Source organism: Equus przewalskii, chromosome 29 (genome assembly GCF_037783145.1).
Source record: "Equus przewalskii isolate Varuska chromosome 29, EquPr2, whole genome shotgun sequence".
Lineage (NCBI taxonomy): Eukaryota > Metazoa > Chordata > Mammalia > Perissodactyla > Equidae > Equus > Equus przewalskii.
This window is the reverse complement of record NC_091859.1, coordinates 4,692,903-4,717,477: the sequence shown is the minus strand read 5'-3', so window position 1 is coordinate 4,717,477 and position 24,575 is coordinate 4,692,903. Positions and strand designations below refer to the sequence as shown.

Here is a 24,575-nt window from a genome sequence, read left to right as displayed (position 1 = left end):
TAATTCTCTAAGACTGTACCATCTAGTAAATTTGTAAGGAGGAAGAGAAATAGTTTTTCTCCTAATTTTCCCATAATTTACAATCCTTCCTCACTTTGGAATCAATGCTCCACAATAGCTTAAAGAGTTGTGTTAGTTCCCTTCCTTCACCTTTTTACCTCCCAGTTTCCAGTTTTATCTACTTAGGACTGCCAGAAATAAGGAGCAGACTCATCACTGAGCCACTTGCTTCTTATGGCCATACTCTCAGTTACACACAGACACATCTGAAAGCTTGCAAGGGCCCAGCTGAATTCTTCGACCAGGGCTGTATTGGTTTGGATGAGGTCAGACTGCTGTAACAGAGACCCAACACGACAGCAGTGCAAAGCATGCAGAGTTTCTTTCTTTATCATGTAATCATTATGAAGAGAGTGGTTCAGGTCAGCAAGGCAGCTGTGCCCAGCAGGGTTATTTAGAAACACGGGTTCCTTCCATTAGGTTGCTCCGTCCCCCCCGGGGCATATCCTCAGCTGCATTGTTGAAGACCTTAGCCCCCAAGCCAGGCTCTGCAGCTGGAAAGTCAATGAGAACAGGGAGACGGCAGATCAAGCGTCTCAAACCCCAAGCCCAGAAGCAACACACGCCATTTCTGCTCAGGTTCTGTTGGCCAGAACTCAGGAACGCAGTCACACCTTGATATGCGGAAGGCTGGAGAATTTAGTCTGAGAGGGCGGCCATGGACCCAGGAAGGAAAAGAGACTGAATTTTAGTGGGTAAATAACAGTCTCCACTGAGGTGTGTTCTCCTTCGCAGGCTGACTGAGCTGTGGGTGTGGGATCATTCTTCCAACTTCAACTTCATTATCTCATGTAACAATTTTAAAAGTCCTATGGGATCAAAACTGTTATTTCCATTTTATGGATGAGGAAATTGAGGCGTTAGCTTATGTAACTTTCACAGAATATTGTTCCTTTTTCTAGTACATTCTTCCTTTTATTATGTTTATTTGGGATATGTCCTCAACTAGATCATAAAATCGTGTCCCCAACATTACAAAATTCAACACCTAAAAGTACTAATTGCTTAATAAAACTTTGCTAATTAAATGACTGAATTCATGATGAACATATATTTATGTGCTGATGCTAGAAACTAAGACAGGCAGACTTATTGCTACATAGTTAAATTATTTTGGGAAGAACTAACGTTCTAAAATTCAGGTACTCAAGACACCTCTTAGGAGGTAACGAAGACGGCTGCTAATTTCTTCTACGATGCAGCATCATGGAACTGTTCTTATTTAATTAATCTACGAATCCAGAACTTTTTAAAAAGCCAAACTAGTCAGAAAAGCTAAGTTTTTAATGGTTCAAATGATTTATACATATAAAAACCACTGAATAAGGAGGCAAAACCTTCTGTGGGTAGGGTCAGTCCCTAGATTAGAACAAGAAAGGAAGAAAACTAACACTTACTGGGTACATCGTATGGGAGGCCTTTTATGTAACCCCCATAAAACCCTGTTAGGTAAAAAGCATAATGTTATTCACATATTCAGAAGGAGGTTGTTGGGAGGATCAACTTTTCCACTACCCTCTCGGGTTCAGTGCACAGTGGCCTGTAAATGAAACTAACAAAAAACAGATTAACAGGGGAAAAAAGCACACAATTTTTTGTCAATATTTACGTGCATGAGAGTTCACAGAAAATAAGTGGAGCTCAAAGAAGCAGTTATACTTGGGAACTTTTATAACCTTCCTAATTAAGGAAAGAGAGTTTGGGCTTCAAGCGATGATGATTGTGGGGAAGTGACCAGGAAATATATGGGGGAAACTAATGGACGATAAGGACTATTTTAGTAAGGTCTGTTTATGCAGACTCTCTCCACGTTGACGCTCCATCTTCGAAGATAGGAGTTGCTCTTCTCTCCCTGGTAGGGGTGGGAGAGCACCTTCTTTAAAGGGAAATTTATGTCCTGCTTTCAGGCAATGAGGGGAAGGCAGAAGGCTCTTCCTGCACCTGTTGATTTTCAATTGCCTCCTGCTCAAAATAATCTTTACGCCAAAGAGGCATATTTTGATGTAGCATGTTCTAATCCTCTTCAAGGTTCAGAAAGATTAAATTACTTATCCAGGTTTACTCAGGTAGTGAATGGAGGACTCTATTATTTAAATCCACCTCTGCTAGCCTCTAAAGCATATCCTTTTTAAATATAAATATTCAGGAAAAGTCTGATTTCCTGTTTTATTTAAGATTACTGAAATAATAGTTTCATCCCAAATAATAGCTGTATTTTTTACTATAGCATGATGCTGGTTGAAAGTGCTTTTATAAATATCTCATCTGATCCTCTGGTAGGATTTGCTAAACTGGTTTTACAGATGAGAATACTAAGTTACTAAGAATGTAGTGACTTGACCACGGCGGCAACCAGTTGGTAATGTTGTGGCAAACGTGTTCTAGGTCTCCTGAATCCTAGCACAGGATCTTTTTTGGCTACTTCATTATTGCCTTTTCCCTCACTGCCCACCCGATGAATTTAAACGGGATTATTCCATGTGACCACAGACCTCTGGGGCATAGCCTCCCAGGGTGGTATGAAGGTCACTGTTCTGAAATCATGAGACCTGGGTCTGAGTCCAGGTTTAGTCATTTACTGGCTATGTGGGATAACAGGAGCCGCCTTGTGGGATGAGAACGAAAGGAGATAAGGCAGCAGGGAGGGTTTCAGAGGGGCCTCCATTTCTCTCGCCTTGGGCTTCCGTGGAGAAGGACCTCCACCAGAAAAATCTGCTTTACTCTTTCCTTCTGGATTGTTTGTCCCCAGGGCAGGAGGAGTGATGTGTCTGACTGGGGAGTTTGGGAGAAAGAACTGGCGAGCAAAGCCCAGTCCCTTCATGGGTTCCCTTTTCTGAGGAGCTGGTCTGTCTAGGTCTGCATTCTGCCCTGCTGTTGAGCCTGTGTTAGTTAGAGGTGAGGCACGAGCAATACTAGTCCACTGCAGACACAGAGCCGTGTTCTCCAAACTGTCTTATCTGCAAGCAAGATGCTACTTTGACCTGCGTTTGTGTGCCTCCTGCATCTCTCTTTCAGTTGGTTCCAAACTCAGGCAAGGAGAACGGGTCTTATTTACTGGCTCCCGAGACCCCAACAAGTAGGTAGCTTCCTTTACCTTCCTTGCTCATAGAAGGAGGTGTCCTAAATTCATTGTAAAATTGTGTCTGAGCAAAGTCATAAATAATTTTGATGTGTAAACCAAGTTTTAACTTGTAGGTGTGAAAAAATGCTTTTAGGTAATCATAAATCTAAACGGGTATTGCTTTCTCACAAAAATTGCAGTTTTTGTTATTATGGTTCTGGTAAAATTTGGTAAGTATTTCAGAAGTCTCAAAATGTCATAAGAGAAAACTCGATTAAGAAAACACCTGAAGAAATGGAATAATAATTATGTTAATAAAATATCACTAAAATTGGCAAAATGGAAGTAAAATACTTCTCCCTTGTAATTAGAGCCATCGAAGTGATCAGCAGGACGACAGCGCTGGGAGCCTCCTGTAGAGCTGAGGTTTGATCCAAGAAGCCATAGCTTCCTCAGGCTTTAAAAAGTTCTTCTTTGATCTTGCACGATCTCTTTTTACTGAGGTCTGGGATCTCTTCCACCCAAGGATCAGTACATCAGCTCTCGGCAAGGTTGTTAGACTGATGGGGTCTGCCCGGTTCACCTCCGCCTCTGCATCTCAGAGTCTACTCTCTTCTGCCTTTCCTTCTACTCCAGGTCCTCCTTACTGATCTTCATCTCCTGACAACTCTAGAAATGCTGGCGTTCTTGGTCCTCTTGTTTCCTTTTTACCTTTTCCACAGCCCTCCTCATCTATACTCCTTGCCATGAAGATTTCTAAATCCATACTTGCCTTCCAAACTATTCTCCTGAACGGCACATTCAAATTTCTAACTGCTGAGGCTGCCCCACGGCCAAGTAGTTCAGTTCACGTGCTCTGCTTCGTGGCCCAGGGTTTCGCCAGTTCGGATCCTGGGTGTGGACATGGCACTGCTCGTCAGGCCATACTGAGGTGGCATCCCACATAGCACAACCAGAAGGACCTACAACTAGAATATACAACTATGTACCGGGGGGGGGTTGGGGAGAAGAAGAAGAAAAAAAGGAAGATTGGCAATAGATGTTAGCTCAGGTGCCAACCTTTAAAAAAAATACAAATTTCTATCTACTGGAAGCATCACAGCTATCTTAAATGCAGTGTGTCTGGAACTGAACTCAGTTCATGCACTCCTTCTCCCAAACTGGAAGATTTTATATAAAAGTCAGGTTCTCCTGAAAAATTGGAAAATCTGATAATATTGCACCCATGTGACAATAGCTGGCTGGAGCTAAGGAGTGGCTGCCCCCTTTAAATGAAGCCCATGGTCTCCAGTTGGTCGCAGTTCCTACCTCTCCCTACTGTCCCACACCTGGCTGACTTCATGATGTATGTACCTGGCCTGGCAGCTGTAGACACTTGAGTTTGTGACCACTGATCTAGGCAATCCTAGAACATTTGGTGAATTAAGAAATGAATTAAAGTAGCATCACTCTTTTCTATTCAGTCTGGAATTACCTGATTTTACTGAATCCTGGCTCCATCAGTCACTAAACTGATTGCAATCCTGCATAAGTTACTTACCCTCTCTATACCTCAGCTATGAAATAGTGGTAACAGTAGGAGCTACCTCACAGGGTTGTTGTGAGAGTTAAATGAGCTAAAACATGTAGGCAACTTAGAACAATGCCCAGCATGTAAGCCTTAGTCATTCCTGCCTCTGCCCCTACTGTTTCTCACTCTGTTCTCGAGTTTTGTAATGTATTTTTCCAAACTGTTTGTAAAAGAGATTGTTTCATGAGATTTTGGAAAATAGATGTAATCTGGGTCATGACCCCTAAGACTACAACTTTGATTGTATGAAATTATGTAAATGCATTTTTTTACTAATAGGGGTGACATTTCTGGAGTGAGAGGTTCAGTTTGGCAACTGAAAGTCGTGAGGATGATGGGCCCCAATTGAATTGATGAATACTTGATACCAACACATTTCATGACTTAGCTAGGGTTTTTCTGTATATGAAATCCATGCCCAGCCAAAGGCGGAAGTCGTTGTTTGAGCCGTTTTGCATTCCAGACTGTGTTTCCTGCACGACCTTAAACAACTAGAACAAAACTTCTTCCATATGCCTGTTCTCTTGCCAGGAATGCTGTCCTGTTCTTGTCATACAGCAAGCTCTTACTTCCCCTTTAAGATTTGCTTTTGCTGTCACTTCTGTGACGTCTTTTCTGATACCCTCTTCTCTATTATTGGCACTTACATTGGGTTGTAAGTGCCTGTTTATGTCCCCCTTACAGTGAGTTCCTTAAATTCTGGGACATCTTATGCATTTAACTGGACAAGATATAATTACAGGCTCAGGCTCTGGGGCCAGGGTCCCCGGATTCAAATCCTCACTCTGCCACTTATGGGCTGTGTGGTGTAGACACAGGTCCTGAATCTCTCCGAACCTTGATTTCCTCATCCACAGCACAGAGATAGTAACATCTCCTAGGGTTCTTGTGAGGATTAAATGAGCTAATACTTGTAAAACTCCATGGAACGGTGGCTCACACATAGAAGACATCCAGTAAATGTTAGTGATTATTATTCGTGTTGCTGTTGACCAGATCTTTCTTTATTTCCATATTTTATCTCTAGTTTCCTCCAACTGCTCAAAGTTATTCTGCTACAACTGATGACAAATCCAATTTTACTGCTCTTCTTTTCTCCCAGCTTTAAGAACTAACCTTTCAAGATATGAATCACAATTTGATACTGCAGAGATAGAATATCGAGAAATGAAAGATATTGAATGTCTAGTATTGGCAAAAGGTGCGTACACACATTCCACTTTTTTTTTTTTAACTTACCCTGTAATTCCTCCCAGTCCTAGATAAAACCCATCTAGGTCAATAAGTTGATTCCTTTTATTTCTGTTCTCCACTCTCATTCACTCCTACCCCCCATATAATGTGTTTGATATATGTTTGTATTTAATTAGTACATTGTACATTTAGTACAAATGTACACAGTACGTTTAATTAGTACATTGTAATTAAATGAGGGCACTAATTCCCACCCCATCACATCAAGGAATACGTGATATTAACACGACTCACAACTGATGATGTCAACTTTGAACAGTTTGGTTGAGGTGGTGTTTGCCAGGTTTCTCTGCTATAAAGTTAGTATTTTTCCCTTTCCATACTCTTCTCTGGAAGTGAGTCATTAAGTCCAGTCCACAGTTCAGGGGGAGGAGATCAATCTTCACCTCCTGGAGGGGGGGGGTATCCATACACATTCTTGGGAATTCTTCTATAAGGAAGATTTGTCCCTTCTCCACTGTTCATTTATTTATTCAATAATTTTCATATCATTATGGACTCATGGATATTTATTTTATTCTTTCAGTTATAATCCAATACTATCACTATTTTGTTGCTGAAACTGTTCCAGCTTTGGCCATTGAGAGCTCTTTCAGATTGGTTCCTGTGTCCTTTTGACATGTTGCCACCATTTTCTTTTCTTTTCTTCAAACTTCTTTCCTTCCTGGCACTATAAGATGTTCCAGATTCATCTTATATTTTCCCTCCCTAACCCTAGAATCAGCCATTTCTCCTTTTCTTGGAAAATGGTATTTGGAAATCCAAATCTGGGTGCTGGGCATGCTTATGGCTACTGGAATGTCACTGCTTCTCGGCCCTCTCACTGGACAGAGCTGGGAAATATATGTATATATACTAACCTTTGTCTGCACATGCTTAGCTAGCTATATCATCTATCTGTCTATAAACGTGAATTTATATTGCTATCTCTGGCCCTAATCCAGCACCACAGGGCTCATTTTAGCCTTCTCTCTGTGCTTATTTGTGACTCTTTCTCTGATAATAAGAGACCTGGCTCCCATTATGTGTACAATTATTCACTTATTTGTTCGACTCTAGTATTATGGGGTGAATTGTGTCCTCCCAAAGTCCCTATGGGGAAGTCCTAGCCCCCAGTACCTCATAATGTGACTTTATTTGGAGACAGTCTTTATAGAGGTAAGAGGTGAGCAAGTTAAAATGAGGTCATCAGGGTGGGCCCTACCCAACATGACTGGTGTCCTTACAAGAAGGAGAAATTTGGACACAGACACATGCACAGAGGGAAGACAAAGTGAAGGCACCAGGAGAAGATGGACACCTAGAAGCCGAAGAGAAAGGCCTCAGAAGGGACCAACTCAGCCAACACCTTGAAGCAGACTTCTATTCGCCAGAGCTATGAGACAATACATTTCTGCTTAAGCCACCCAGTCTGGTACTTGCTATGGCAGCCCTAGCACACTAATACAGATTTCCCAGTATGCAGGTAAATTAGTTTTGGAATTCCTAATACTTACCCCTATGAGAAACAAATTTACTAAATAGAACACAATGTTTATATATAGCTCTTTTTGCCTTTAGCCTTATGGAATCTAGTCAAAACACTGTTTTCTACAGTTAGCTCCTTTTTTACCCACCCCTTCAATGAGGTCGTAGTACACATTTGTAATACGGTTAGATTAATTTGTCATAGTCTGTATTCCATCCTAGGATCCTTCAGCATCCTAGTTGGTTTTTTAAAATTTGAATACCACAAATGGATTTTGACAGAGACATCAAGTGCAGAGCTACAAAGAGTACAAAGTGGGGCACAGGGCGTTTCCATCACCCTCAACAGCCCCAGCCTCTGCAGCGCCTTTCGAGGCGACCCTTCACTGCTCCCGAACCCCTGGCAACTCCTGATATGTTTCCATCCCTATCATTTTGCCTTTCCCATATGTCATATAAATGGAATTATACAATCTACATCCTTTGAATCTGATTTCTTTCACTTCGCAAAATGCTTCTGAGATTCATCCATGCTGTGGAGTGAACAGCAGCTTGTTCCTTCTTATTTCTGAATAGTATTCCATTCCATTGTACCATTTAACCATTCACCTGTGGAAAGACATCTTCATTGCTTCCGGTTTTTGGCAACTAGGAATAAAGTTACTATAAATATTCACCTCCAGGCTTTGTGTGTGCACATAAGTTTTCAATTCACTTGGGCAAATACCCAGGAGTGAGACTGCTAGGTCATATGGTAAGCGTATATTTAATTTTACAAGAAACTGCCAAACTGTCTTCCAAAATGACTGTACCATTTTGCATTCATACCAGCAATGAATGAGAGTTCCTGTTGTTCCACATCTTTACCAGCATTTTGTACCATTTTCTTGTTTGTTTGTTTTAATTTGAGTGACTCAGGTGTGCAATAATATCTAACTGTGGTTTTATTTTGCATGCACTGCACTCTGCAGATGAATCGCTGTGTCCTATTGCACTCGACGTTCTGCTGCATAATCCTCTGCGATGTGCATCCACCACGTCGCACTATCAATTCTGCCGAGAAGGGACACTACAATCGTCTCCAAATAATACCATTTGATTTATTTATTTTTACTTATTATGATCTCAAAGATTTCAATGTTTGTTTACTTTCTTTTTACCGGCAAGTTGTTTCATGGATGAGGAAAAATAAAGTCCAAACACTATCTAAACTACATCCAAAAATCTTCTTGCAAAGACTAGATTGTTAAATTTTCTTACGTAGACTCTACGACAAATGTGGAACTGATGCAACTGTCTTCAAAGGATTATTTAATCAAGTGGTATGACTTCCAGTTTGTTTATGTGACATGTTTCTTTCCTTTCTCCTCCCTCCCTTGCTTTCTTCCTTTCTTTCATCTCATTCTCTCAAACAAATATTTGTTGACAGCCTTTGCCCTGCTAGTCACTGTCCAAGCCAGGTGTATACAAAAACAAGGACACTGCCCTGTAGCAAGCAACAATCTAGTGTAGTGTGTCTTGGGGGAGAAAGAAACATGGGAACACATACACATACATACAGAAAAGAGTTGTTTGAAAACAGACAGGAGTGTGCAGCCAAGTCTGCCTTGGCGAGTAAGAGAAGTTCCCCAGAGAAGATAATTTAAACTAGATATAGAAGGATAAGTAGAAGGGGAGAGCAGGCAACATGAAAACTCTTGGCATCTTGAGGATCTGGTGAGAAGCTCAAAGTCATACATTATGGGGTTCCGAGAGCAGATAGTGGGAGGTGCGGCTAGAAAAATAGGCTGGAATGAGACTGGGATGGGCTTTGCAGGCCTTATTTTGTCATGAAGACCTCCAAGAGCCATTGAAGGTTTTATGACAAAGTAGACTTGATTAGCCTTGTATTTTAGATCCTGACTTCGGTAACATAGATCAGAGAAGAGTAGGAGAATGGTATTAGGGAGACCAATGGCAAGGCTGTTGCAAATATTTCAGGTAAGAAATATTGAAGCCACATAAAGGAATGGCCTATTTTCTGCCTAAGTGGTCTACTTGTGAGAAACAGGAGAAAAGGTAAAATCTGGGAAGGTAGAACCATGTTTGGCATGTAAATTAGAAAAAAAAATCCATCATAAAAAGGCAACATAAGGGATCCTTGTGGTGAGAGAACTGTTGTGTATCTCACCTGTGGTGACAGATACGCAAACTTACACATGTGACAACATTGTAGAGAACTAAACACACAAACACACATAAGTGGATCCAAGTGAAGTTGGGGAAATTTGAGTAAGACTGTGGATTGTTGTTACCATTGTGGTACACTGGGTAAAGTTGAGATGGATCTCTTTGTGTTATTTGGTACAACTGCATGTGAATCTACAATCATTTCAATAAAAACTTCAATTGAGACTGATAGCAAAATAAAGACATTTTCTAACAAAAAAATCTATCAATTCTTTTTTGGATGTAGAGGAAGAAATTTAAGGCAATTTATCCACAACTCCCTACTGGAATTTTAATTTTATGTTGCATTTATATAGTTATTTGGAAAAAATGAAAAATAAAACCAACCAGATTCAAAACTAAGATATTTATTTTACTTTTTAAAAATTTTTTGGGTTTGAGGAAGATTAGCCCTGAGCTAACATCTGCCACCAATCCTCCTCTTTTTGCTGAGGAAGACTGGCCCTGAGCTCACATCCATGCCCATCTTCCTCTACTTTATATGTGGAATGCCTACCACAGCATGGCTTGCCAAGCAGTGCCATGTCGGCCCCCGGGGATCTGAACTGGTGAACCCTGGGCCACAGAAGAGGAATGTGCGCACTTAACTGCTGTGCCACCGGGCCGGCCCCTAAGTTATTTAAATATAATTTGTGCAGTTTCTAGATGAATATTGTTGGTGTCATTAGACATTTTACATACTGATGAATTGGGAAGGGAGAGAAATAAACATTTACTGAGTACTTAAAGTGCAAGTCGTTGCTCTGGGGGCTTACGTACATTTCTCTGCTGCCTGCTAATGAAGAGGTAAGTTTCATTAGAATCATTAACACACTTCTCAGATGGGGAAGCCCAAGGGTCAAAGTGCATAAGGACTTTTGCAGGGTCAGTGTTGGGATGAACCTACGCCTGTCTGACTTTCAAGTCTACGCACTTTTTTACTACTTAGGGGCTGAAATACAGACACAAGCACATTTAAGACGTTGTCTCTGTCATCAACTTGTCTCAATCTGTATAAGGTCTGTATCCAGTATTTAGAAATGTGGAAGATATTCCTTTTGTGGTAGTCAGTGTAGATTCTTTCAGCTCAGGAAAACATGTTTTAAATTTATGATAGCTTTTTTTTTGCTGAGGAAGATTTGCCCTGAGCTAACATCTGCGCCAATCTTCCTCTATTGTGTATGTGGGTTGCTGCCACAACATGGCCACTGACAAGCTGCATGGGTCTGTGCACAGTAACCAAACCCAGGGTGCTGAAGTGGAGCATGCTGAACTTAACCACTAGGCCATGGGGCTGACCTCTGATAAGAGAGCTTTTGATAAAATATTTCTCAAAAATAGTGTCAGATACTATTAGGAGACTTCAGGGGAGTTCCCTCAACCTTTAAATAAACAAAACCTCATGAAGAGATTTATATTGTTTAGATTTTATTGCGTGTTTACTATATGTCAGGTACAGTGTTAGGCAACTTAAACATTGTTTAAAATTTCATAACAAAGTTAGGATGGAACTTGGGCTGCTCGATTCCAAAGCCACATTTCTGAACCACTAGGGCTATAAAAATCTACCAACACAAATAATGGGGCCTGAAGGAAAAGGCAACTTTACTGAAAGTTTAGCAGGGTCCAAGATCAGTGATCAGAGCCACCATTTATTGTAATTAAATTAGATGAGTTAATACATGGTGTGATTTGGGATCTAAGGGGGTCCATGTGAAAAGCTCACTGGTATCTTCAGGTCAGTCACCTTCTACCCCTTTGTCTTATTTTATTTTCTTCACAGCTCTTTCACTTACTAATATCTAAAATTATTTCATTACTTGTCTATCACTTGCCCCACCTCACTAGAACATAAGTTCAATAAAATCAAAAATCTTATCCTTCTTCCTCAATGCTGTATTTCCAGTGTCTCAAGCCGTTCCGAACATACAAATATTTGTTGAATGAATGCATAAATGATAGGCCTTCCCTGAACTTAAAAGGTAGAGGTTTAGATTGACAAACTGTGGTTCAAAAGATCACATTAAAAGGCCTGCATTATCAGTAATTTATTAGTGTTTTGTTTCTTTTTTTTTTTTTTGAGGAAGATTAGCCCTGAGCTAACTACTGCCAGTCCTCCTCTTTTTGCTGAGGAAGCCTGGCCCTGAGCTAACATCGTGCCCATCTTCCTCTACTTTTATATGTGGGACGCCTAACACAGCATGGTGTGCCAAGTGGTGCCATGTCCGCACCCAGGATCCGAACCGGCAAACCCCAGGCCGCTGAGAATCGAAACGTGCGAACTTAACCGCTGCACCAGTGGGCTGGCCCCCCGAGGTGTTTTGTTTCTTAGATTGACTGGATACACTGAAAGAAGGGGAGGAGGAAGCTGGAGGAAGGAAGAGGAGGCTCGAGAAAAGGGGAAAGAGGGAATATAAACTGGTCATGATAAGCCCTTAAATATGGGGATGGGTGTGAAGTGTCAGCGCCTGAAATTGGTGAGGCTCCCTGGAGTGGGATAAAAGTCCTCACAAAGGCTAACTTCTCAATTTGGTCTCTTAAATTCTACCACCACAAAGGTTTATGGAAAGGAGGTGAAAGTTATGCAGTTCATTTTAATATGCTAATTAGGTTGCACTGTGCATAGCTTTGATTAGAATGCAATACTTTTGAGGGTTCCACTGAAATTAGTGCCAAGTTTATGTATATATTGGGCACTGGTCCACCTAGTTTATACATTGTGGATTCTTCATGAGGAGCCATTACTGATGTTACTATAATCCTTGTTAGCCTTACATCATTGTTGAGTAGGACATACATGAAGAAAGAAGGTTGAGAAAAACAAGAGTCAAATATGAAGAACCATAATGAATAGGTAAACTGAGGCACCTGCAGCATAGAGTGGGAAAGGCAACTAATATCAATGAGGTTGGGAAGTGCCAAGGAAAAAAACCGTCTCTCTAAAATGGAATAGAGTGAGTTGCTAAGCGTGAGGATTACAACAGATGATTCCAGGCAGTTTGAAGTTTCAAGGAATGCAACACTAGGTTCTCAAAACTTTTGGTCTTAGGACCTCTTTATAAGCTTAAAATTGAGGACACCAAAGAACTTTTATGTGCATTATAGATACTGATATTTATATTAGAAATTAAAATTAAGAAATTTCAAGAGTAGTTACTGTTTCATTTAAAAACAATACACCAATTAAATGTTAACATAAGAGTACTTTTATATGAAAAGTATAACAAACAAAAAAACTGAGTTGAGTGGCATTGTTTTACCATCTTGCAAATCTTTTCAATGTCTGGTTTAACAGCTGATGACTGTATTCTGATATTTGCTTGTTTTCAATGTTTCCATATCACATGTCATGCAGCCCTGGAAAACGCCATTGCACAACTTGTGAGAGAGAGAGTGCAAAAGGCCAATTAACGTTTTCGTTATTATTATGGAGATACTTTTCACCTCTCCATTCAAAGGGTCTAGGGACCCTCGGATCACACTTTGAGAACCACTGTTTTAAGAGTTACTATTAGTCAATCCAGCATCAAGTGAGGTTTCACAGGCCTAAGGACTTACATTTTCAGAAGGATGAAACAACAGAGTGTCCTCGTTATAAGCCATCCAGAGAAAACACAAATATGCCATTTTTCACCCATCAAAAGAACGAGGAAAGGAGGGATAGCACATCAAATAAAAGGATAAAGGGGTAGATTTGAAGGGCATCCGCGGAAGCCCCAGAGACCCACTGAGTTAGGAGAAGCAAAACCGGTAGAAGACGCCGCCGAGGCGGTCAGGAGGAAAGAACTGTTGTTCTTAAGGGGGAAAAATGGGCGGGGACAGAAAAAATGGTTACCGGGGACCGGGGAGCCGCAGGAACGAGGCCCGGACAGGGACAGGAACAGAAGAGCGCGGCCGTCAGGATGCCGCGGGCCCGCCCTGGGCAGCGGCGCCCGCCCTCGCCCCCGCCCGCAACACGCCGAGGGGGCGAGGCGGGCCGCGGCCGAGGCGCGCAGGTCAGGGCCCTTCCCGGGGGCAGAAGGAGCTGAGATTTCCCTTCCAGAACAGCGGGGAGAAAAAGAGATGGCAGGGCGCGTCGTAGGGGGCGGGGGCGGGAACCCGGGGAACCCGAGCGCAGCGCGCAGGATGTGGAGGTCGTCAGGGAAGAAGGACGGTTCTGTTGCTAGGCAACCCGCCCTGGACCCGCCTCCTGCTCGCGTTGCTAGGCGACGGCGAGGCCGGGGGCGGGCGCGGAGCGGTCCCTGCGTGCTGACGCTAATTGTATATGAGCGCCAGCGGCGGGCTATCGGGTCTTTTTAGCGCCATCTGCTCGCGGCGCCGCCTCCTGCTCCTCTGGCCGCCGCCCTGAGTCACTGCCTGCGCAGCTCCGGCCGCTTGGCTCTGCGCGCTCGCCGCTGGTAACGGACGGGGCCTGAAGGGAAGGGGCGCGAGGGGCGGCCAGCGGCCGGGGAGGGGAGGGCCGGGCCGAGCGCGGGGCCGCCGGGCCTCCGGGGGCCGAGCCGCAGCGGCCGTGGCCTTTCGGGCCCGCAGCCTGAGGGCCCCGGGCGGGCCGGCGCGCTCCCTGGGGACGGCTGAGGGGACTCGGGGTCGGCGCGGCCTGTGGGCCGGGGCCCGCCGTCTCTCCGCGCGGACGGCGGCGACGCCCGGCGCCCTGAGGAGGCGGCCGCGCCGCAGCGAGCGGCTCGAGGCGCTGCCCCGCTGCCTCCAAACAGCCCTCTGAGCGAGGCCGCGGGGGCTGGCGAGAACGGCGGGGGCGCGGGGCCCGCGGGCGGGCGGGAGGGGCGGCGCGCGGGAGCCCGCGGGCCCCTCGACACGTGGCCGCGGACGCCGCGGGCCGACTTTGGTGCCGGGCCGCGGTGGGACGAGCGGGGGCTCTGCCCGGCCTCACTGGCCGCCTCCGGCGGAGGCGCGGGCCTTGGGGAGCCGGCCCCCGCGCTGGGTTAGCTGCTGCTGACAAAGGTCTTTTTGTGCGCTTCCAGTGCGGGCAGAATTGGGATGGTTGCCTTGACCAGAGTGTTTCTTTGGGGACGCTTGATCCTAGTCAGTCCCATCCTCTGGACGGTTCCAAGATGGAGAGAAAGGATTTGGCCCGAGATGCCTTTAATCCTTCAGGACCTGTGTTGCTCGCTCACGGATGGCTGCCCTGCCCATGGTTCCGGCCGTGGGGCGCGGGCTCCGGCGGCGGGGCCTTCCCGGCCGCGGCCGCTTGTCCGGGAGGGTGGGCCGGCGGCCTGGGGGCCCGGGGGCCGCGGCCCTCCGCCCTCCCTTCGCCCTGGCGCCGGCCCGGCGCTCTGGAGGCGCTGCGCTTGGAAACGACATTTGCCATTTTTGAAAAATAGGTGGCATCGAAATACCTTTTCACATCACAATTCACGTCCTTTTTTTGGTCAGCTCTAATTAATATTAGTTCTTTACTTAGGAAGTGACACACCTTAGCTTTGACTGGATAAGGGAGAAACTTTATATATAGAATAACTTTGTAAAACTGACGGGAGGCAAATGAGGTTTACGGTGGTCTTCTGGAACTCTTGTCTCATGCACGTTCAGAGTTGTCCGAGTTCAGATTAGGGGCCCAAACCTAAAATGTGTGATTTACTCGAGACTGGTCCTTTGGAGGATAGATGGAACTAAACATTCAGTTGGTCGACTTGGACATCTATCATTGTAAAAACCTTGACTTTTTATCTATCTTTTCAGGTTAGTGATAGTTAATTTGATAAATAAAATTTTTTAAAAATTCACCTTACCAGTTTGAAAATCTTTCTAAATTCTGTCTGTTGCAAAGTACCTGTTTTTGATATTGGACTTATTGACAGAAAATTATTAAGCTAATACTAAATTACTAAATGTGGCACATGACTGTTCTCACACTCTAGAAATTAAAGAGAAAACAAAAAACCCGATACTTGTACCTGAACTAATTTAATTAAAAATGCTATTGCTTATTTTATTACTTATTCAATTTTCCCATATTGTCTGTAGGTGACCGATTTGCTTCTAAACTCCCAAAAATGTATTCAGTAGAATCCTTTTGTAGGATAAGGTGCTGAAAGAGGCCGAATCTGTTTGACTTAGACGTATGAAAATGTCAGAAAAAATACTACTTTGTTCATTTTTTTTTTGCTTGATTGTAAGTTTGAAATATTAATGAAAGATAAGATTACAGAGAATGAATCCTGATCACTTTAGAAAACTAATGATCGGTCTATTCACATCCTTCAGTCTAATCAGACCTGTAATTACTCGTGTTCTTAGTTGATTCTTTGAGTAAATATGTTAGCACCTATTTGGACGTATCTTATCATGTCGTGAGCCAGACAGACGAATTGGTGGACTGAATGTAAGATGTCGAGCTGTGATGAGTGCTGAGAAGAAAAAGAAAGTGGGGCAAGTAGAGTAGTATTTACAGTTTTCCTTCCATGACAGATCCTATGAGAATAGTGACTACTGAGTCCCTTTTCCTCCTGACTTCATCTGAAGTTGTTGTTCTCCCCTTGTTGGGCAGAGTAGGGTTTACGAAGGGAGTGCTGTGGCTTTCGCTCAGCCTTGTAAGGTAAGTACATTGCCCGCAGGCCAGGAGATCCCATTCGTGGGCTTACTGCAGAATGTGGCCTCCAGACTTCTGCTTACCGGCTCTGCCTTCTACTGCTGCATAACTTGATGCCTGTTCACTTGTTCAGAAGTTTTGTACATTTTGATTTTTATTGGGAAAGGGGGCTGTAATTTTGAAGAGCTTATTACTTTGAGTTGTTTTCTAAGGTAAAGAGGGTACAGAAGAGCACAACAGGGGTAAATAATATTAACAGCACTTACTAAGTGATTATTCAGGCAGAGTTTTAACTCATTTACTGCTAGAGGCAGGTAGTATCAACATTTTAATGAGGAAACTGAGGTACAGAGCAGTTAAAGGACTTATCCAAGGTGACATAACTGAGTAGTGTTGATTTATGAGGAGGATTTTGTTTTGGTTTTAGAGTTCCTTTGACTTAAACTCTTAGGCTGTACATCAGCTTGGAATTCACAAGCACTTTTGCCTGGGTTTCACTGTGCTTCCAGGAAAAGTGTATGGCACTTAATGGTTACAAGGTCTTCCAGCATGTCAGATACATATTCCATGTGAGTAAATTGTTTTTGTTTGTTAATGCTGGGTAAATTTTTGCCAAATAACAGTCCGACCCAGTAATGTTGCTCTGCTATTGGGTCAGATAATACTCGGAGATCCCTTGGACAGAAGATAGCGTTCTCAAGTAGCAGTCTGTTGTGTTTGCGACTCTAATGCAAAAGTCAGTTCTGTGTTGACTGTTGATATCCCTGAAGTGAAAAAGTGAACATAGAGAATAAAGTATTCTAACTGGGAGGTCTTGTTGGAGCCAAATAAAGTTCTGGGTCCCCTGGACCACTAAAAATGTTAATAGGACAGTGTCTGATACAGATTTGTTTAAAGTGCATTTGGAATTAGATATGAGGTCTGAGATACAGGGAAATCTTCTTGGGATATTACTGGTTCCTTTGAACTCTTGCTTTAAAATATTTGTACTTTTTATTTATTATTTCACCATGAAATAGTCATCTTCTGTAAGGCGACTTCAGTAAGATGATTGGGTTCTTTCTGTATAATCTGTGTAGCAGTAGGCTGACAGGGAAAGCACTTAGTTTTTGGAATAGTGGACTGGGCATGGTGTTGGAAGTCAGGTTTTAATTCCCAGTTTCACTTGCTGCTTATGTGCTAACTGAGCAGGTTGCTTAATATTTTATCTGCAAATAAGAGGAAAGCCTAGAAGAGTCCCTTACAGAAGTAGGCTCCTTAAATGTTGGCTTTGTTTACTTCTCATTGAAAGTAGGGAGAACTTATTCAGAATCAGGTTTACTGGAATGATAAGTTATTTGATAGCACATGTCTGGACATCTAGCTATTATAAGACCTTCTAGTTGTGGCATGCCACCTGAGCGTGGCCTGATGAGCGGTGCCATGTCCTTGGCCCAGGATTTGAACCATGAAACCCTGGGCTGCCGAAGCAGAGCACGCGAACTTAACCACTCGACCATGAGCCCGGCCCCTGTATGTTCTGTTTTTAATCTTTTGGAACTTACATGTATACTTAAGAACTTTAGAGTATTTTAATCCATTTTGTCCCCCCCTTATCCTCACCACTGACTTAATGTTGTGGTAGTTTTAATTTTTTAACACCCTACACAGTGGTAATATTTCTCTTAAAATATTTATTTAGATATATCCTTTTTGCCCCTCGTTTCTTTTATCTTAGACTCTCTGTCTGGGATCACTTGCCTTCTGCCTGAACAACATGCTTACAGAATTTATTAGAGTGCTGGAGATATTTTTGCCTGGAAGTATCCATTTTACCTTCTTTCTAAAAGGATGCTTTGGTTGGGTATAATATTCTAAGATCCTCGTTATTTTCAGCACATTGAGCATGACAGCATATTCTCTTGTCTTTTGGTATATATTATTGAAGAGAAAACGGCTGTCAGTCTTGTGCCTTTGAAGTTAATCTAAGTCTTTTCTCTCTTTACTTTTGCAGTGACTTCTGTCTTTAGTGTCTTGCCTTTTCACTGCCTGATGTAAGTGTGGATTTCTTTTTTATTTATCCTGATTGGGATATGTACGGCTGTCTTCCATTAGTTCTGGAAGATTTTTAGCTGTTAATTTCTTTAAATATTCTGCCCATTCTCTACTCTACTCCTAGAACCTGTGTTAAATCATTGTTAAACTTTATTGAATCCTAAAATGTCTTCCAACTTCAGTACTTTCGATCCTTTAGGCCATATTTTGGAAGATTTCTTCTAAGCTTGTTTCCAACTCACCTAATTCTCTCTCCAGCTGTGTTTAGTCTACTGTTAAACATGCCCATTTAGTTTAATGTCTGTTATTTTTCTTTCTAGAAGCTTTATTTAGTTATTTGCCAAATTTGCTGTATCACCTTTAAGAGATGACTGTTCCTTGCCAATACTGCTGCAGACACTGTTTTCAAACTTAGTGATCATGGTTGTTTTTGTGTATGTTTGTAGTTATAAGTTTGTTTATGGTCTTTTTGACAATATTTAAGTCTTTATAAGACTGGTTTCTGTTGTGTTCTTTTCTCTTTCCCCTATTGCTTTTGAAAATTACTTGTATAAATTATTTGAGGTCTAGGATGAAGGTGCCTTTCACTTAATGTTTGGATATGCCGGTACCTAGGAACACTGTCAGACAGACCACTTTGAGTCATAGCTTGGGGTTTTGGGGGCAACACTGACGTGGTGATCTTGGAGTTTTCTCCAAGTAGTACTGGTTTGTTATCCCTGAGAATATAGGACTTTGGGATCTCGCTTAATTTGGGACGGTTGCTGTAAAGATTCTCTACCCTGGGTATGTCCAGGGCTTTTGATTTCTGCCCCCAGGAGTTCACATTTGAGATTGGCAGTTGCCCTCAGGGCAAAAGTGGCTTCCTTCTGCTTATTCTTTTGCTTCTTGTTTTGCCTTCAGTTGTGGGTCAGTGATTCCTTACTATCTTAGCATTTTCCATGCTTTTAAGATTTAACAAATATTTTATTCTGTACTTTCAATTTTTTTTATTGGTAGAGTTGGTCTGCATAATCTAGTTTGTCGTTACCAGAATGGAAATTCTTCAGATCTCTTAGAAAACGATTTCATGTCTGATAAATAAAATTCTCATTCATTCTATTTAATGTTGTTGACTGAAGTAAAAAAATTAATGTAGATGTTAACCCAGACCTGTGTTTCTCAATGTGATCTGATTATCTGAGACCACCTGCCTCAGAAGCAGGGTTTCTTGTTTAGAATGCAGATTTTTGGGTCCACTTCCTCATACCTGTTGGTTCAGAATCTGGGTGTGGGAATCTCTTTTTTAAAAAACAAACTTATTTGTAGTTTTAGATTTATAGAAAAGTTGTAGAGATAGTTTGGAGAGTTCCCATATGCCCCTTACTCAGTTTCCCCTAGCGTTAACATCTTAATTACTATCTGAGCTGATTATTTTGCAGAAACACTGACCTGATGCTAAGGATAATTCAAAATGGACAAAATGAAAAAATAGCTTACGTTTGTTGAGTACTTACTAGGTATCAACTCCAAGTTAAGTGTTTTACATGAATTTGCTTCTTATGGGAACAATCCAGTGAGGCAACAGTGTTTTCCTGCATTTTGTAGATGATGAAATAAAGCTGGGATTTGGTTTGCCTGAGCTAGATTGCTGCAAAGCTGGTGTCAAACCAAATAATCTGACTACAAAATTAGGCCTACTTTAAAAAACAAAAGTGCGTACAATCAAGAAATCTAATTTAGCCAGGTTGGGCAGATTGGAGAGGCCATCTCTGAAGAAGTAAATGCCATGCTATTCTGTCTTGAATCCTTTTTAATAGAGAATGAAAAGAATCCCATAATGAGAGTTTGAATTCTAATTGTAATGCCACTTAGTGGACCCTGAGAGTAGCAGTGTAGAAATTCTTCTGTGAACACGTTAGATGTTATAAATATTTGAATTTAGGAGTTTTGGGAGATTTTTTTGTTTCGTATTTTTGATAGTTGTTGGGTTTACTAGACACTGTATATTCAACTCAGCAAATTCCAGAATGTTCTTAAATACATAACTGTGTATGGGAAAACCAAGTAATGTGGAAGGAAATATAAGTTCTCCTTTACTCCCAATCTTTTTTTTCTTATAGGTAACTACTGGTAGGTTTCTGGTGTATTTTTCCAGAAATGTTTTATTCATAAGAAAGTATGTGCATATATGAGTATGCATATTCATATATATTTTCATATCCAGATGGATTTTGCCATACATCCTTTACCCCCCTGCCTTGGTGCTCTTTCCATATCAACTCAGAGATCTGCTTCATTTTGACTGCAAAGCATTCCATTGTATGCACATTCCTTGCTGTATATACTAATTTTATTTTTGTTGAATTAAGAATTAATTGAGGCTGACATATATGTGTATATATACACATATACACTTCGTGTGTGTATCTGTGTGTACATATGTATGTATACATACCCTGAAGGATGTAGTGGCAGTGTTGGCAAAAGGGAGTATAATCCCTGTAATGGTGAATCTTGTCTGATCAGTGTCTGATCAGTTGGGGAAGACAGACCTTAGTCAGATAATCAGACTGATTAACAACTACAAACTAAGGCATCTTTGAAGAAGTAAAACTTTTGAGCTGAGAGCCAAAGGATGTATAGGATTTGTTAAAACTAAGCTTTTGGAACCACCTTTTAGGTGAACGTGAAAAGCACAGGCCGTTAGATTCTTCATTTAATTTTTTTCATCATAGATTCTCATAAGTGAATGATACTGGAGATGGGCATATTTAAGGCTTTTGCTACTCCTGTGCCCAAGTTGCTATCCAGAAGGGTAATAGTTTTTAGGAATACTAGCCATATTTAAGAGTGCATATTCACCACAATTTTCCTTGTGTTAAAAGAAAACCCTTGCTGATTTGATAAAGTAGAATCCCCCTTGGCGTTTCTTTGGTGAATAAGATTCAATATTTTTCTTGTTGAATTAATTTTTCTTCTTAATTTTTGGCTGTGTTATTTTGGTTAATGCTGGGTAATTACTCAGCATCAGTAGAGAAATTTATCAATGCAATGAGAAATTATTTAAGGCAAATAAAAGATACTTAAAAATAGGAAGAAATCTCTCCTTTATAATTTGTCTAAAGGATGAATGTTGGATCAGAGGCAGTACTCTTCCAAATATTAGCACCTGACTCGGTAACTCTTAACTCCGTAAGTAATAAGCATGTTAAGCCTGTTGGTATGAGGAATCACATCTTGTAACATTTTTTGAGTTAAAGAATAATGTTTTAATTTTTAAAAGATAGAAACTTAATCTGTGATTCTAAGCTTGATTTAAGTGTTTTTTTAGTAATCTGTGCGTCACCTATGGTGTTCAGCCATTTTCCTGCCTGAATGGAACACATTTTCCTGTAACTTTTGGCTTTCTAAAAGCAGTATTCTCTAAGTCAATACTAATCTTACAGTGAGAGAACTTGGCTCTGCTGCATTGTAACAGTATTCAAGTCTGTCTACATTGTTGACCATGCCAGCATATCCAGGGTAGGCTGGATGGGTGCGTGGTGGTGATCAGTGATGTGACATGAGGTACATTTGAAAAGATGGGGAAGGTTTACTTGATAATAGATTGGATGCAGAGCTTTATAACTCTTATTAAATATTTTAAAGTGCTGACATTTGATACAAATATTATTAAACTTTTTTTAAAAAGACCTCTGAGGAGGGCTGCATAGTGAGTACAGTAGGTGGCAGATTTTGGCTTTTTAACATGAATTTGATAAGAATTAATACTGTTAAAAATGAAGTGGATTTATTCTGTGAGGGTACTGAGTAGCCTAAAAATTTAAGCAAAAATTGGCCATTCGTGGTTGTTCAAGGAATTTGAGTAAAGACCCTTTCTATTGTTCCTTTTCTGTGATGCTAGCATACATCTCTTTCTTTGCTAACACTACGATTCTAAAAGTCCTTACACGTAGATTGTAAATGCCTAATAGTAACTTACTTTTTTAAAGCAGTATCCTCTGAAAAGTTACTTTGGTGACTAATACGAAAGTCTGTGTGTTCCATGATTTTTCTTCTTAGCACTGATACTTTTTTAATGGGAGTATACGTTTCTTCTTGGGATAGTTTTCAACGTGGTATTGATTTAAAGGATTTTGGCTTCAAATGTTTTTATTGGTTTTAATTAAATCATATGCTTTTTTTTTTTTTTTTAACACTGACGTTTCTCTCCATAGATATTTGGAGTTCTTACAACATGGCAGACATTGACAAGTAAGTGGCAGATAGTTGGTTCTTTTTTCAGAGATTTGGCATCACTTTGTGCTGTGATAGAGTTAACAGCAGTACTAATTATGCATTATGAAAATATATGGTAATGACTAATGCTTAGTACCTACTATTATAAAAGTTGGGTACAGTGTATCTAAGACAAAATGTGGTGTATATAATCACTGTCATAAATATAGTAAACCATTTGTCAGTGTTTATTCTTAGGAAAGTGCTGAGCACAATAATCATAAATACTTGTAGAATTCATTTTTACCGTATTTGTGTTTCCCAAAGATTTTACTGCTTACATTGTAATGTATCCTACATACAAGATAAAAAGTGTATAAAATGTATATGTAGAGTTTAAAGAATAATAGGGCACTTGTACACAAGTTAAAAAAAATAGAGCATTACTGTTAGAAGCCCTGTGTGCCCCTTCTCAATTGCATCCTCCACCTTACCTCTCCAGAGGTGTAAGCACTATCTTGGCTTTTGTCTAATTCATTTCTTTGTTTTTCTTTAGAGTGTTACCACCTACAGATTCTTAATCAGTGTTTAATTTTGAAATAGTCACAAACTTAGCTGTGTAAAGAAAAAAGCACTATTACCACTGTTAGTTATAGGCGCCAAGGCAGGAAAATAAAAAGCAAAAGAGACTACGTGGGTCGTAGTCTGGCTTCAACTTTCCTGAGGCTTTAGAAGGGCTTATTTTGGAGAAGGCAATGGGCAGGGTCATCCATCCTGGATGAAGTTGGCATCTGTCAGTTCTAGTGTGGATGGATGTCTTGCAGAAATATGGTCAGGGAGAATGGGATGAGCTGCACTGTCTGTTGCTTGTAATTTCAGAGTAGTCTGCCAACTCAGGAGTAGTTTAAAACAACACATGGGGATGGAGAGGGGTATGATGTGACTATCTACAGCTGTGGTAGGCAGCGGAGCATGGAGGTGGGAGGGCGGGAAAGTAGCACAAGGGCAGCACGTTCAAGTACAGTGACATGCCACATAATAACATTTCAGTCAAGGCAGACTGCATTTATGACAGTGGTCCCATAATATTATACTAATCTGAGTATAATCCTAGGTATGTAGTAGGCTGTACCATCTAGGTTTGTGTAAGTACACTCAGTGACGTTCGTACAATGATGAAATCACCTAACGACGCATTTCTCAGAATATATCCCTGTCGTTAAGTGTGACAGTACATATAAGAAAGTGGCTAATCCTCCCTTGCATGCTGTCTTCAGCATAAAAAGATGGAGGAGTGGCAGCAGGCATTTTATTGATAATGGCTGTCAAAGTGATTATCTCCTGAATCACACTGCTCCAATCTGAATTGCTTAACCTTGGTTACACAGTTGTCATCATGGATCTATTTTACTATCTTCCTGGGGTTTCCTTTTGTTTCTCCTTTCTTGGGTTTGCTCTTTGCTGCATCCAGCTGCATCCAATGTTTTCTTTTTTGCTTCTTTAGTACCTTCTTTGAAGAGTACAAGGGAAGTAAATTATTTTGAGATATGGCATGACTGACTCTTCTACCCTTATGCTTGATAGTTTGGGTACAGAATTCTAATTTGGGAATCGTTTTTCTTCAGAATTTTGAAGGCATTGCTCTGTTGTCACCTTGCTTCCAGTGTTGCTGTGTTGAAGTTCAGAGTCATTATGATTCTTGATCATTTGTATGTGGCACTTTTTTTAAAAAACATACCTATATAGATAGCTATTTCTGGAAGCTGCTTTGGCTTTAGAGTTGAGAAATTTTCCTTGTCAGGTCTTTTTTTATCTCTTGTGTTAGGCATTCGGTAGTGAACCCTTTTAGTCTGGCAGCTCAGTGGCTTTCAGTTCTGGGGGGAATTCTTGATTTATTTTGTTGGTGGTCTTCTTTCCGTTTTCTCTTTCTGGAGCTCCTGTTATGTTGTATATCAGACTGGTTCTTCTGTTTACCTTTTGTCCTATTTTCCATCTTTGTCTCTGCGCTTCTTTCTGGGCACAGCTGAAGAAACTATCTTTTAACTCTTGTATTGAGTTTGTAAATTTCTCGTTTTAATTTTCAAGAGCTCCTGTTCCTGTTTTATAGCATCATCATCTTGTTTCATTGGTTGTAATCTCCCCTCTGGATGTTTCTTTCCCCTCTGTAGTCTGTT

General features: G+C 41.3%; 1 protein-coding gene across 17 annotated transcripts in view; it reads left to right on the top strand.

Moving 5' to 3' along the window:
* The first annotated feature begins 13,566 nt into the window (after positions 1-13,566).
* NAP1L1 (nucleosome assembly protein 1 like 1) overlaps positions 13,567-24,575 on the top strand; it is a 30,587-nt gene continuing 19,578 nt past the window's right edge. For 4 of the 17 annotated variants that reach the window (XR_011534682.1, XM_070600000.1, XM_070599998.1 and 1 more), the window contains exons 1-3: positions 13,743-14,017; positions 18,161-18,200; positions 22,401-22,437. Coding sequence is in view for 12 of the 17 variants with exons in the window: in XM_070600000.1 (XP_070456101.1) it covers positions 22,421-22,437 (17 nt within the window). In the remaining 5 variants the exon portion in view is untranslated. Of the gene's footprint in view, positions 14,018-18,160; positions 18,201-22,400; positions 22,438-24,575 lie in introns of all 17 variants that reach the window. The other 13 variants (XR_011534681.1, XR_011534680.1, XM_070599999.1 and 10 more) reach the window with 5 other exon arrangements.